The sequence below is a fragment of the Phoxinus phoxinus genome (genome assembly GCF_949152265.1).
Source record: "Phoxinus phoxinus genome assembly, chromosome: 18".
In the NCBI taxonomy this organism is placed as follows: Eukaryota; Metazoa; Chordata; class Actinopteri; order Cypriniformes; family Leuciscidae; genus Phoxinus; species Phoxinus phoxinus.
In genome coordinates, this window is record NC_136893.1 from 15,533,524 (window position 1) to 15,548,917 (window position 15,394).

The 15,394-nt window shown below is 36.5% G+C and overlaps 2 protein-coding genes across 6 annotated transcripts; one reads left to right on the top strand and one right to left on the bottom strand.

Annotated features, from left to right (window-relative positions):
• The first annotated feature begins 1,946 nt into the window (after positions 1-1,946).
• her12 (hairy-related 12) lies at positions 1,947-4,417 on the top strand. Of its 5 annotated transcripts, none has more exons than XM_079588978.1 (4): positions 1,947-2,345; positions 3,059-3,243; positions 3,310-3,405; positions 3,520-4,392. In XM_079588978.1, the coding sequence occupies exons 2-4, from the start codon at positions 3,241-3,243 to the stop codon at positions 3,895-3,897; spliced, it is 477 nt and encodes a 158-aa protein (XP_079445104.1). In that variant the 5' UTR covers positions 1,947-2,345; positions 3,059-3,240; the 3' UTR covers positions 3,898-4,392. The 5 variants fall into 5 exon arrangements, with proteins under 5 accessions (XP_079445104.1, XP_079445106.1, XP_079445102.1 ...); XM_079588979.1 differs by lacking the exon at positions 1,947-2,345 and adding an exon at positions 2,442-2,661 and having other exon boundaries at positions 3,520-4,388; XM_079588980.1 differs by lacking the exon at positions 3,059-3,243 and having other exon boundaries at positions 3,520-4,417.
• A 2,156-nt stretch (positions 4,418-6,573) lies between these two features.
• Positions 6,574-14,808, bottom strand: tas1r1 (taste receptor, type 1, member 1). The gene is made up of 7 exons (XM_079588997.1): positions 14,417-14,808; positions 13,906-14,194; positions 11,945-12,700; positions 11,612-11,833; positions 10,622-10,742; positions 9,730-10,100; positions 6,574-8,458 (listed from the first exon to the last, which is right to left on the bottom strand). Exons 1-7 carry the CDS (start codon positions 14,575-14,577, stop codon positions 7,904-7,906), a joined length of 2,475 nt encoding a protein of 824 aa, XP_079445123.1. The 5' UTR covers positions 14,578-14,808; the 3' UTR covers positions 6,574-7,903.
• Between the last annotated feature and the right edge of the window lie 586 nt (positions 14,809-15,394).

Sequence of the window (15,394 nt, forward strand, 5' to 3'; positions counted from 1 at the left end):
TACTAATAACAGTACATTATGCATAATTCCAAGCCCTAAACCAAACTCTAACTATATTGTAAGAACATATTACTGAGTAATGTATGCAATATTACTTAGTAGCCTACTTATTTGTATAATTATACTGTGATAAGGGTACCTTAAAATAAAGAGTAAACAAAAACATCAGATACTTTCTGAGTTCAGACAACTTTTACTCATTCCAATATCTTTTTAATTGCATCAGTTGGTTTAAATTGTTTATTTGATAATTACGGAATTACAAACAAGCATTTTGCTTGTTTGCTTTGTTATCCATTTAAGCAACTATTATCTCCTAACCTTAAAATCAATTAGATAGGTGGTATCCCATGTCACCAAAAAGTGATGTTCAACTTAGACCCAAAATTTGCCTCAAAGGGGCGGATCCTGTCGAGATTCACACATCCAAAATCCAAAAGGTAAACTGGACAGATAATTTATAATCAATTTTTAAGAAACATTACACTTCTCAAATGCTTCTCACTGAACAAGGGGAGTAGACAGTTAAATAGACTTTAAATTTCATTTAAATGACATCAGTGATTGGAGCATGTTGACTGCCTCAACCAAATGACACCCGCTAAGCTAAAGTCAGATATTTACAATAGTTTTTGTGTGTTCTATGGGTAAAAATGTATGCTTACATTATTTATGTATTTAAATAAATAAATAACCTGAAAGTTATTTCTAAGTTTGAACTGGTTTGAAAATTGTTGCTGAATCCTGGGAAAATCCTAAAAGTGTTTGAACAGTGTCTAAAGTCCAGATGGTCTTTCTACGTCTTAGGTCCCCCCTCTAATAAAAAGAGTTCAAACACCGTAACTAATGTTATGTGTAACAAGACACACTTCTTTTGTTCCCTTACTGTGGGCAGTCAATGAACAGACTGTGGGAAAGGAAGACAGGCCTCTCACACACAACTCATGGGAACCTCATGGGAACCTATATAGTTACATCTGATATAGTAGAATACTTCAGAAAAAGTATTTTTTACAATTAAAAGAGGGTAAAAATGTCATAAGGTGGTGGGTATTAAGACTTTATTGCTCAACCACAAGTTTGATTTCCCAAGTTTGTTTGTGACACTAAAAGACTGACTGTTTGTTTTACAACAAAGATGCAATTAACATTTTTCAATGGAGCCATTAGTGAATTGTTTGCACTCAATAGATTAGAGCATCCAGGTTAGTGGGAATGTCCTCAAACAAACTCACAGTATTTCAATAGTATATGTGAAAAATACAAGCAAACACAAACACAAACACAAACACACTCACTCACACACACACACACACACACACACACAATATGTAGCACAAACACTAGTCTTTGCTCTCTATCACAATAAAAATTAAGGCACCACCGGGGTTATTATCGTTGACTAAAATTTAAAATACTAAACCAATAATATAAAAAAAATTGTCAATTTAAATAAACAATAAAATACAAAAACTTATTTTATTTCAGCTAGTTGTTGTTTTCATTTAGCCTAGTTTAACTATAAGTAGGCTACTAAAATAACAAACTAAAAACTCATTTATAAAAACTAAAACTAATAGGCTAACAATGACAAACACCACTACAAAATAACAAAAAAAACGTACATTTTTTACTCTTAATCTTAAAGAGAAAACAGGAAATCTAAAATTAAAATTAAATTCAAAATATTAACAAAAACTATAATATTATAATAGTAGGCTATATCAAAGATACTAACAGTTTTCACTTGATATCAGAGAATGAGAATGCAACACCAAAACTACCGGTATCTACCTACATCAGTCAAGTTTAAATAAATAAAACTGCAGTAAAGTTATATAGTCAGTATTCATATTTAAGACAGACGATAAAACAAAACATATCTTCTGAAGAAAATGTGAATACTGTTAAAAGATCCTGTCAAATGCAGATGTGTTTGTGTGAGATTGCTTATGTTTTCTGGGGGACTTCGAAGCATGTTTACTCAAATAGAAATCAAAGCACCCTTAATAATTCTCCAGCTCGTTCTCATTGCACTTCTTTACCACAGTAAAACCCTTTACTTACGTGCTGTGTCTTTCCCACAGTTGTGACAATGGTAGGAGTCTCTGTCCTGACCCTTTTGGCGTCTGCTGGTCGTGTGATTGGGGCAGTTAAGAAGCAGCAACAGCAGGAACAGAACAGCACAATGAACCTCACTGATCTCAGCACGAGCTCCTGGCGCGTGCTGGCCATGAAGTGAAGACAGACACACGTAGACATAAAATAAGATGAAGCAAAAAAAAAAAAACTTTCAATCACGTTACAAAACGAACTAGCATTATTTCGATTCACACAAATAGCAGGTGAGGACTGAGAATGTTTTTTTAAATGATATTATTCTCACGCGTGCCTTCACAGCTCTCACAGCGACATGAGGACTTCCGTAATTTGGCACGTGGACGCGACTGTTCTGTCACCTACCTTGTGGAGCTGGCAGTCATGTTGTTAACAATTATCAAAGGAAAATTCATGGGAACGGGCTCGAATCTGTGTTTCCAGCTGTGTTTCTTGTACCTTTGATGTTATGTCGCAGACAGTTTTAACCACGTGCCATTGTCGCAAGTAGCCTATGTGTTGGTCACGCACGCTCCTGACCTGAGCTGCGTTTCCCAGATCATCGTAAGCTGCCAAACTTAGCTCACTGTGCTTTTGTTTTGAGAAATGCTTTTTTTCAACACTGGTCAATTTTTGCATTGATTACACAAATTATGAATTAGATGCACACACATAGCCTATGTCATGGTTTACTTTATTGCATTAATGCATGTGCATAGGCTACTGCATGCATATAGATATTCCTTTTTATGACTGAAAAGTTTCTGCTAGTTTCCTTTACCATATATTTTGGTTACACAAACCTACAAATTAGATGCATGTGCAAGCATCAGTCATGGTTCATCTGATATATTTTATTTTATTATGTTGCTTTCTGCTATATGTGCTTTTGTGAAAGCAAAGTGCATTTGAAATCCTATACATTCATACTTTTTTATTCTATTTTTCTATTCGGCTGAAGGGCCAAATTCCTTCACTGAACCTTCAAGAATGGCGCCTCTCTGATACCTTGGGAAACATTCCTCCAGTGGAAGCGAGCAGGCATTTAACCATAAAATTAATGTCCTCTATTGTTGTGATGAGCCGGCCCTCTGGTCTCGGAGTGTGGGAACAGTAACACAGCACAGGCCACATGGCTTTGTGATGGTAATGCTGCTGTATAAATACAAGGGGTTCTCCTCAAAGAGGCTCACAAATCGTTTTTTGCCACAGAAGAAAAGCAAGCTGTGCAGCACGGACATGGCACCACATTCAGCTACACTCTCCTCTTTTGACCATCTTCGCTTCAGTGATAAGGACAAAATAAAGGTATGTTCAATTTAAATGCAGTTCTTCTTCTTCCAAAGTGTTTCACCCAAAATTTGAATCTGTGTGCACTGCAGTTTGAAAATTTTTCTAACAAGTGTTTCCGTTTGCCTTCAGCCGAGGAAGCCAGTTGTTGAAAAGATGCGCAGGGACCGCATCAACAGCAGCATCGACCAGCTCAAAAGTCTCCTGGAGAAGGAGTTCCACAGCCATGACCCCAGCACCAAACTGGAGAAGGCCGATATCCTGGAAATGACGGTCAGCTTTCTCAAACAGCAGTGGCAGCAGCTTCCCCAGAGGGACTATAGTGAAGGCTACTCTCACTGCTGGAGGGAGTCTGTCCACTTCCTCACTCTTCATTCCACCGGACGAGGATCTGGCCGGGAGCTCCAGCACCTCCACAGCGCCCAGCGAGCGAGCTCTGCTCCAGCAGCACCCTCGTCCAAACTGCAGCAGCCGGACAGCGGGAGAGATGGAGTCTGGAGACCCTGGTAGACATGCTGTGAACTGTAAACCCTGAGGGACAGTCATATTAACGTCTCTCATCAAAGTAGGAGATATGCATTTCCAAAGTGTATGTTTGTGTTGTCATCATATTGATTGACAAAAACTTTAGATAAACGTGTGTTTGTCAGTGGAAGGAGGTGGATTATTTATGTACAGCCTTTTTCTGTATTATAGCTCTTAGGGTGATTTTTTACCACATTATTACTTAACTTGTTTTGGTTTTGTATGCATATTTAATTGAGGTTAACTCCAGTGGAGTTTTATGTATCAGACCTTTGAACTGATATTGTACTTAAAAGTTTCTTCAGAGTATATTTCTGTTTGCACTGAGATTTCTGTATTGTTGTTTAGGTAAGGCATGCATGTTGTACCTTTGATAAAGGATCCTGTTCGTTGTCTTGACCAATGTTTTTTTTTATTATTCTTAGCAAATGAGCTCTTACATGAACTATTTTCTGTTAATAAAATTCTACATTTTCAATGAATGGTTTTGGGAGAAGTTTGAATCAATGTTTGTCTGCTACCTGATGTGATCTGTTCAAAATCAGATCGTATTCAGATCCTGGTCGTTTTATTTTTTATTTTTTGCTTAAGCAACTGGAACAATATGTTTAATCATATTACTTAAAAAACATCTGCTATGAAAAGACAGAGTTGAGACTAAATTAACAAGTTAATTATGTTAAGTTAGGGATTACAAAAAAACGTCTAGTAGCAATGGGCTTATACTAACTGTATGTAAAACAAGCTATTTGACTATCCCTCAACTTGTGTGAACCATTGATTTTCTATAAATGTATGTAGTGTAAATTTATAAGGTGTTCCGGAATTATATAATTAAATATAAAAATATCACAACCTTTAAAACTTACAAAATGTACAAAGTTTGATTGGAGGGCCAATTTTACCAGGTGTGTGTGAGTGAGAGTGAGAGGCATACAGAAATTGTTTTTATTATTTTGCTGGAAGTCAAATTTCATATATGCATTATTTTAAACTCTCAAATAACTCTAGACTGTCTATATTAGGTTTCTATACCAGCACAGATGGGTAATGTCAAGTAAGTACAATTACACAGCCTCCCTCTGACAGGCACACGTCTATTGTTCTCCCCTCCTGAGAATATCACACTCACAATGGAAAAGTAGTGTGGGAAACACTTCCCTGCTCCCAACTCACACGTTCCAGTGTCAATGGAGATGACCTCCCTAACAGCAAGCCTTTCATAGGCTACTATCTTTTCCCAGGGGCAAGTGTGTGTGTGTGTGTGTGCGTGTGTGTGTGTGTGTGTGTACATTATAGTGAACAATTAGGAGAGCTCCAGAAGTTTAAAAGTCTATATGGAAAATCTGGGATTTAGAATTTAATTTAAACCTGGTGGTAATAAACACAAAGGTTTAGGATTTTGAAAAATGTAAATAAAAGAAACCTTACGACAAATAAAGGAAAACATAGCCTATTTCAGATTCTATACTATTTCCAAGTCACTATCAAAGTAAAATTGTTTGGCGGTCTGATCTTTCTTCCATTGAAGCTCAAGATCTTTGGATAATTTCAAATCATGCTGGGTAACATTACATGATCATCAGATTTTGCACACCAGATTTACACAGTTTTAAATAAGAGTTTATGCATCTCGAGTGCTGCTGTCTTTAAAGCAAAAGAGGGACAAACCAAAAATACTAATGATGATTTTACGTATGACACTGAAGCTTCGAGGCACGTCGAGCACGTAGCAAAATGTGAAGATCACGTAATCGAGAACAAACGAATTTGCCTCACTTTTTGTCCATTCATCTGAGCTATATTCGCTGTGTGTATCGGAATGTTCGAACCCCAGATCTTATTTTACGAGTAAAACCTATTCAATTACACCTTTAAATGTCATACAAGTAATATGAATATTACTTACACAAATTATTTCAGGAAAATATAATAGGCCTATTTGCCATTCAACTGTGTCTTATGCATGTGTATTCGCCATCATATTAATAATGGAATTTATTGCCACACTTTAATGGGCAAATTAATTCACCAGAGAGTGATTTAACACACACGCACGCGCACATAATATTGGAATGTATAGTGTGTGGAGGATAAAACACACAGAATAAAACATTTTGCGACTTTTTATCTCACAATTGCGATTAGGCTATCTCGCAATTCTGACTTTCCCCCCTCAGAATTGCGAGATATAAACTCCAAATTGCATGTTATAAAATCAGAATTGCAATATATAAACTCGCAATTGCGACTTTATTTCACGCAATTCTGACTTTATAACTCGCAATTGCAACTTTATATCATGCAATTATGAGATTAAAAAAAGTCAGAATTTTGAGATAAAAAGTCGAAATGACCTTATCTATATATTATTTTGTGGTGGAAACAAGCTTCCATAATTTTCGACGCTTTCGAAGCTTAAAACATTTTCATATATTTAAATTCTTAATAATTTAGTTTCAATTAATTTTTAATTATTATTTTTATTATAATTTGTAACAGGGAAAAAAAGTTTAATAAAAAAAATCAGGTCTCAGACTTTTGGACCTCTCACAGTTTTTCGGTAACACTTTAAATTTACATAAGTTAACTACATTAGTTAACAGAAACTAACAATAAAAAAAATAGCCTACTTTGGCAGGGAAGAGAAGGGATGAGAATCCAATTGCAGTAAATTTATTTTAGAAAACACATTAACAGAGTAAATCCAAGCATGATTGCAAATATAGGAAGTCCAAACAAGGAATATAGCATACTGTAAATCAAAACAAGGCTGAGGAAATCCAGGCAAAGACACTAATCCAAACGAGGCAGAAACAAACACAAAAGTTTTAGGGTATAAAGACAATGACCAACAAACACAGGAGTATATATACCGGTATATATATTCAAGATAACAACAGGGGACAGGTGAAGGTGATTTGTTGACATGGAAACAAGGATAACAAGCAAGGCAGCAAGGAAAACAACGGAAACAGGAACAAGTCACAGGGGTGCAGAAATAAACTTCAAAATAAAAGTCCTATAACAAACCTGGGGATCAAGATAGAAGTTTAACAAATACATTGTTAAAATCAAAGAACAAAATCAAAATATAAAAATTTAAAAAACGTTTTATGAAATATTGCTCTATTATAAATTATTTATCCATGCACATCATTGTGCCCTCATAATCTTTAATCAAAATAACTTCCCATCCTCTTGCAATGGCATCTCTTCTCTTTTCTTATGATGTGTTTTCTGACGTGAGGGCGGGACATATTGTCACTCTCATGAGATCACAGCAATAGCAAACCTTAACAATCCAATGATCCAATCAATTCCTGATGGACAAAATCAAGTCTCCCCCATACACTTTTCCTTGTTCATGAAGCTGTTTTATTCAGATAAAACACTATCGCAACTTCCATTACATGCTGACTTTAATCATATTTATAAGACCCGAGCTAACATGAATGAACAATAAACAGTTGAATTTTTATAAACTAACGTTAACAAAGATGAATAAATACTCTAACAAAAGTATTGATCATTGATCAACGTTAACTGATGGGACCTTATTGTAAAGTGTTCCCATATTTATCCTATATTTTTTACTATATTTACTGATAACTGTGGGCAATACGATTTACTAAAGACAAACAGGACAAGTTACACCATCTGTCCTCGTATCTGCAAAATTAGCTGCCCAATTAAATCTTTTCTCGGAGTTGTTTGGAGTGAAACTGTGCACCCATGAGAGCGGAGCACATGACAGATGTTCACGCAGGGCAGCCGAACCGGTTGCTCTGCCCTTTTGGTAGCCAACACATTTAGGCTTTTCTCTGACGATCTGCCCACTGGCCACGCATATGCCAAGCAGTCACCGTCCCAAGACAATCAGAGTATCGGCTCCTTCTAAAACTGAAACTGGGATTATGTTGCTCTGTGTTAGAAGGCACTATTGGATTATCCTAATGTTGAGAGACATAGTAGAAAGTCTTACTCGCTTTCACTGCTTGGACATGGTGTACATTTGAATGCAATTTTGGAAGTGAGCTGTTGTATTCATTTGGGGTTTTATCAAGATTATGTACACCTTCGGCAAAAAGTAGCCGCCGAGTATCCCTAGCACACTTAAGAGGATGGCGCCTACATTTAGGGCCATGGCGAAGCTCCCTCTGGAAATGCAGTAAGCTGTGAAGAAAGTGATCCATGAAATCATGTATATCATGAGACTGAATGTAATGCATTTAGCCTCGTTGTAATTGGCAGGCAGATCTTTTCCCATGTAGCTCAAGCAGAAACAGATTAAGCTCAACACACACACAAAAAGGAGCTCGGCGAAGGCCCCGAGAGACAGAGTCTTACTGCACTCCAGAACAATGCTGTCATGGTAGAAGTCATAGTCCTGAGATGGAAAGGGAGGGTCGAGGAGCATGCGAAGAACCGAGATGAAGACCTCCACCACTGTCATGATGAGGATGAACATCTCAGGGCCTCGCTTCCTAGCCCACGTCTCATAGAATCTTGGCAGCTTGGAGGACCATTTAAATATACAAACCACCTTCCAAGAGAGAGATTCATGTTGTATTATGAGACCTGACAAGTATGTGATTTATCAAGAATGCACAATGTAGCAATACCATATTGTTTTTTTGGTGAAAATTTGATATTTATGCTAATTTATTATGCCCCTTTTTAGATGTAATATAAGTCTCAGGTGTCCCCGTTTATGTTAAGTTTCAGCTCAAAATACCACGTAGATCACTTATTGTTGTAAATGCCTTTTCAGTGGAAGGAAAAACCTGCTGTTTTCGGGCATGTATCTTTAAATGCAAATGAGTTGCTGCTCACATGCTAGAATCTTGCTTATGATTTATGGGGATAAAAAAAAGAGAGGCGTTTTTACCATTATAGGGTGGTTGTGTACACACACTGCCAACACACATTTATGTTCAAACAACATGTAAAAGTGAATTTTGCATAACAGGTCTCCTTTAATAATAATTTAATAACACTGTTTGGTAACACATACAATAAGCTTTCATTTTGTTAACATTAGTCAGCTAGTTAACTACAAAAATTGTAATTGCTAATTTTAGTTAATGTACGGTGAGCTAACATGAACAAATAATAAACAACAGTATTTTTATCAACTAAAGATTGATACATTTTGTTTTATCAACAAAAGACTAAACTGTTATTTAACATTAGTTAATGCATTAGACCTTATTGTAAAGTGTTACTCGCTGTTTAATGTAATTTTTGGCAAATCTCAAAACAAATATTAATGTTTCAAAATGGACATTTTAATGCTGTGATGACTCAATTCACTTGTAGCATTTAAAACCACTTGTTATATAACAAGTGGTTTTAAATGCTACAGTGAATTGAGTCATCACAACATTGTCATAGCCTATATATATATATATTATTTTTTTTTACACAAAATACAAAGTATACAATTTTAATAACTGCTATTTATCATATTTAACTTGGACAAATATTATTATAAAGGCCAGAATTGTATTATTGTGCATCCCTCATATTTAATAGTAGATCAATTTGAACAGTAGCCTACACTGTTTCACCCACAATTTGTTAATATTTTGACTTGGACACAACACTTAACACAACCAACATCTTTTTGCTAAATGTTTTGTGCTCTCTTTCATTAAAATAAATACTGGTTTTGATATCTAATGCATACATTCAACAAGATAACTTGAGAGTCCAAATACATTTTGAAGCCGCCAGACAGAATAGAAATGAAATGGGGTAAATCAGCTAAAGCTATTAACCTCTTCACTACCTCAACAACATGGCCAAACACACCTGGAAAGAGCGCACAGTCACACACGCCAGGCACACGGTGAAGCTGATGATGAAGAGCGGCTGTTTGAGGAGGCAGCCGGTGCGGGACGGTCTGCTGAAGTGGCACAGTGTGCTGGAGGTGGCCACGGTCAGAGACGCCAACATCAGCAGACAGGTCTTCCCTCCGGCCGACTTCACCACAGGGGTACTGAGGTTCAACAGGAAGACGAGAGCTGTGCCCAGGGTGAGGAACAGGGTCACACCCAGGTATATAAGCAGGGCAGTGGTGAGCGGAGTGCCCCACGACAGGTACAGCTCGGCCCTCTTCTCACATGTCTCACTCTCTGCTTCAGACCAGTCATCTTTGGCACACGCTTGGCAGCTAGTGTAACCTATGAGGACACAAGTTAAGTTAGCAAAAGCTAATGTTTCATAACAAGGCTCCATACAGAATATATTTAGTAATATAAAAAAAGATTAAAACATGTATTCATTTCTTTCTTCTGCTGAACACAAAGGAAGATATTTTGAAGAATGTTAGTAACCAAACAGTTAACTGGTCCCATTGACTTCCATAGTAGGAAAAAAAAAAATATGTCAGTCAATGGGACCAGTTAACTGTTTGGATACCGACATTCTTCAAAAAATCTTCCTTTGTCTTCAGCAGAAAAAAAGAAATTGATACAGGTTTGAAACTTGAGGGTGAGTATATGATGACAGAATTTTCATTTTAAAGTGAACTATCCCTTTAAGGGGATTAAAAGCAAACATGGGAGTCATAACTGAAGAAAATGTGCCATCTGCTGGACATACTGTGAATGACATCCTGTGTCTGGTCATTCTGGTCTAGTTTCCTCCATTAATACTGTACTTGTACTTGATAATTATATGATATTTAGGGGTGTTGTTGTACCAGTTTTGTTGAGGAAGGTGGCAGCAGGGCATGCCATGCAGTCGAAACAACACTTATGCTGTCCGGTCATGAGCTTTCTGTGTCCGTAGGGACACTCTGGGGAACAAATTGACTCGGGAACCTGGACAGAGCAAAAATAGTATTATTAGTATTACACTGTAAAACATTTTTTACAATCAACTTTGATGTTGAAGTCATTTCAACTTAAATTACATTAAACTGACTTTTAAAAATGAGTAGAATCTTGCATAATTTATATATAAAAGTTTAAAATTGTTAAAGCAATGTAAAAAAACACGTTGTCATAACTTGTTGATGATATCATTTTTTTTTACAGTGTATTATTATTATCACTCTATCTGGTACCTTATTTTAATCATATTTATTTGCCACTGCTTTTGTTTGTGTGTAGAAGCTGATGGAGATGGAAAACAGTTAAGAAGCATGTACACTACTGTTCAAAAGTTTGGGTTATTTGATCAAAAATACAGTAAAAACAGTAATACAGTGACATATTACAATTTAAAACAGCTTTTTTCTATTTAAATATATTTTAAAATGTAATGTATCCCTGTGATGGTAAAGCTGAATTTGTTTAGCATCATTCATTACTCCAGTCTTCAGTGTCACATGATCCTTCAGAAATCATTCTAATATGATGATTTGATGCTCAAGAAACATTTCTGATTATTATCAATGTTGAAAACAGTTGTGCTGCTTAATATTTACATATCCTTTTTTTCCAGGATGAATAACACATTTTTAATATTTTTTATAAATAAATAAAATAAAATATTTGAATTAGAAATCTTTTGTAATATTATGAATGTCTTTCATTTCAAAGTCGACCAATTTATGCATCCTTGCTGAATAAAAGTATTAAATTCTTCCAAACAGAAAAAAAACATACTGACCCAATCTTTTGAACAGTCATATGTTATACAGGGCCAAGAAATGGTATAATGGATATAAGGAAAGATACAGACTTACCTTGGTTACAGGAGACACCTGGCCTGTCCATTGAATCTGAGAGGTGTCTAACTGAAGATCATTCGGACTGGGACTGTAACTTCCCACCGCTTTAAATGACCACTGGCCATCCATCCATAGCCATGTCACAATATCATAACCTGTAGGAGGGTCTCCATTCTTATCAAAATAAAATGACGTGTTTCGAATTGAAAACTGAACTTGTTTGAGCTGGTGAAATACCTGTGGGGTTTAAAGAAAATCAGATAATGTGCAATGATGTTCACTATTCACGACACACACTGCATGTGTGCTATATTATTATTTCAGTGATTTAAACCTAAAAGCATTCACCTCCCATGGCTGGACCTCATATTTCTGACATAGTCCAGAGTCACAATGCAGGATGTTGTGCAGCGCATGAGCCACTGCGTACACGGCCTTATACACGTTAAAGGAGGAAACAATGTCATACTGCGACAAAGTAAAGCTTTTTATCGCGATTTCATAAAGGTCTGTGTTTTGCATACATGGGACGTTGAGGTTGAACGAAGTGTTTTGACCACTGTCTTTAAGTCCAGGCACAGAAAGCCTTTCAAAATCTTCATAGCCACTGAATTCAGCATATTTGACTGCGACACCGAGGACAGTCCCTATCGTACTGATCCCTGGGATGCTACTCACTGTTGACGCCACCGACCAGTCCTCTGTCCCAATCCACACTTTACCTGTCACGTTTTGGTCGATAACAAAAGGAAAGAAGCCAGCGGCCCGCCTCTTATTGGCAAAGACAACTATAGTGTTGACTTTGGTTTTAATGATGTTTTTGACCATGTCTTGCATGTATTGTTTCGTCTTGTCAGTTACAGCGGGTATAACGGCTTGGTATGCAATACATAAATCGTAAAGTGAAGCTTGCTGGGAAAGGCCTTGCATCCCTTGAATACCGTATGAGTTGTCACTACCGAGAAGGGCGATCCAGGTCCAGTTAAATCTGACCAGAATCCGTATCATTGCACTGACTTGGTTCTTATCACTGGGAATGGTGCGGAAGAAAGATGGATAGAGATGTTTGTTGCTCAGCAATTCGTTTGTGGCCTCGTAGGAGATCTACAAATACCAAAGGAAAAAAACGTGAATGTATCAAATTATACATAATTTATATACATTTAATTTATACAGCATGTATTATACAATGAATAAAAATATATAAATGTTATAAAAAAAATATAATACATAAAAACAAATATATATATATAAAGTGCTGTCAATTGATTACAAAATTAACTAATTAATAGCACATTTTTCTGGAATTAATTGAGACTTATGTTAACAACTAACATATACGTTTTTTATACATTTTTATATTGTAATACTTTCACACTTAATCTCCAAAATAATATAAAAACAACAAAGATGGTATCCTTTAAATATTTGTTTAATGGTATTTTTTTAGCACTATGAATGAAGGTCAGTAGCCTATTACTGATGTCTCTATTAAATGGATTTCCCCCCTCAACTTTAGCCATTATTTATAGCAATTCAACATAACAGTAGCCTATGATTGATATACATTTTAACATTTAATAGGCTTTAACGACTTAATTTAAGCTAACTTGAATCAATCTCTACATAAATCCATTATAATGTCACATGTGCCTTTAATGTATCAGGGCTCAACACAAAGGTTTTCCCAGTCTGGTTCAGATTTTTACCTGCCCTGCTAAAATACACAAAAAAGTTATTGTTTTTGTTGTTTTTGACCCACATTACTTTGCAAACAGTGCTTTAAGATTTTGAGGTAGGTCTGACAGGTAAATAGACAGAAATTCAATCATCAAACACTGCACAGACTTCACTGCATAAATCATAAATCAAAGATAGATTAATCCTTATTAAAGCCCCAAAAGCTATTCAGTCAAGAGCAGAGTGATTTTCTCTTTGTCTTTTGTTCTTAGATCAACATTAAAAGACAGACAGTAGCAGGTTGAATAGGCAGCTGTCACTTTAAGACCTGCATGATCGTCTATTTTCTAATTTTCTCTTCCCTATTTTAACTCTTTACGTTCATTTAGATAACTTAATGTGCGGCTTTCTGTGCGTGCGTTTCATGTGTTTGTTCACAGAGAGCTGCTTCACAGACAGATCACGCCAGTACAGATTTGTACAGTGGCCTACTTCTTTTTTTCCCGCGTCATCGCGTCGAATGGTTTATAGTAGCCTACTTGAATGAATGATAGCAGCCAAAGGATGACAGAAGAAACGGATGCTGCGTTAATTTTGACATATATCAAAACCTTGATCTAGTGATGTACCTGAGGCACCAGGAATGCACCAAGAGCAGCGGCTGGTGTAAAAGAGTAGGAACTACTGTCAGGACCGATGATGGCCACAGAGCGGCTGTTGTCAACAGAACTGTGGAGCTGCTGGGTCAGCAGATCCAGGGTTGCCAGATTACTGGCTGGGAGGGAGCACAAGTCATATGTCCGGTAGCCCAGCGTGACCCCTGGAAGGAGTTGCTTATCCTGAGTGCCGTTGTTAATTTCGTCCACTGCATATCTTAAGGCCTGCACCAGATGATAGCCATGCTTGTTGATCAAGCCTCTAGGAATAAAAATTGCAGACAAGAGTTGATTACATTCTGTACAGTGTGGTAAATGTCTGAGAACACTATTTTACTACTTTTTTTAAATACAATTATCAAGAGAATAAAATAGCCTACATGCCTGTAGAAAACGCTGACGTTATCATAGGTATGATACAAATGGAATATGCAAAGTACAATAAAATGACATTATCAGATTGTTCTAATAGGCTCATTCTTACTGTGTGCAGTCAGTCAGGTAAGGTGTCGATGGGATGGTGGAATCTGAATTATGGAGAGGGAACCAGCCAGAGATGATATAATCGCCTTGAAGGTGAAGACCTCCACTGTCACTAAAGCTCAAGAGAGAGAGAAACACAAGCCAGACCAACATCTCACCCATTCTACCTCTGATATGAGCTCTTCAGACACATTTGTGCTTATAAACACTCTTTTCACACAAGCCCACGGTTTCTCCATACTCTGTTGGTGGCAAGGATTTGCATGCTATATGCAATTACCACAGATAATGCATTTGCCTGGGGAAATATGTTACCAAAGTGTGTAAATGTTTGTATTGCGATTTTAAGTAAAAGCACACACAGGCAAATGTGATGATGGAGTGAACTTATTTGTTTGTGTCTTCATTAGATGTTAGCTCCCTCAATGAATATATCTTTGAATGAAGCAGAAATGTTTTTAAATAAATGTTTTGAGCGAAAAAGAATCAGATTAGGGTGCTTAACTATGATGTTATTACATATCCAACAATGTTATTATAGTTTGAAGGGAGAAAATTACACTTTAGCTGTAATATGAACAGCTGTAGTATGTCTGTTGATAAAACATCTCGCATCATGGTTAAAAAAATGGCTCAAAACAGTTATCTTTAACCTTTATAGTCTTATGCTGTTAAAGGGATAGTTCACCCAAAAATGATGACAGTATTTTTATTTTTGGGTGAACTGTCCCTTTAAGAGAATGTGACACTATAATGATGGCACAACAAAGCTGTATTTCTGAAGAAGTGTGATTTGTGGATCACCGCATGAACCAGTTGGAACGGATTTGCCTGTCTCAATATCTTTTTCCCAGAACTTTGACCTATAAAATAGACCACAGTTTTCATTTCTCTTCTAGTTAAAAACACAACCTCGACACCCAAGCGACAGGCAAATTCATGTAAAATAAGGGAGAATTGCTCAATCATGCAAAACTAA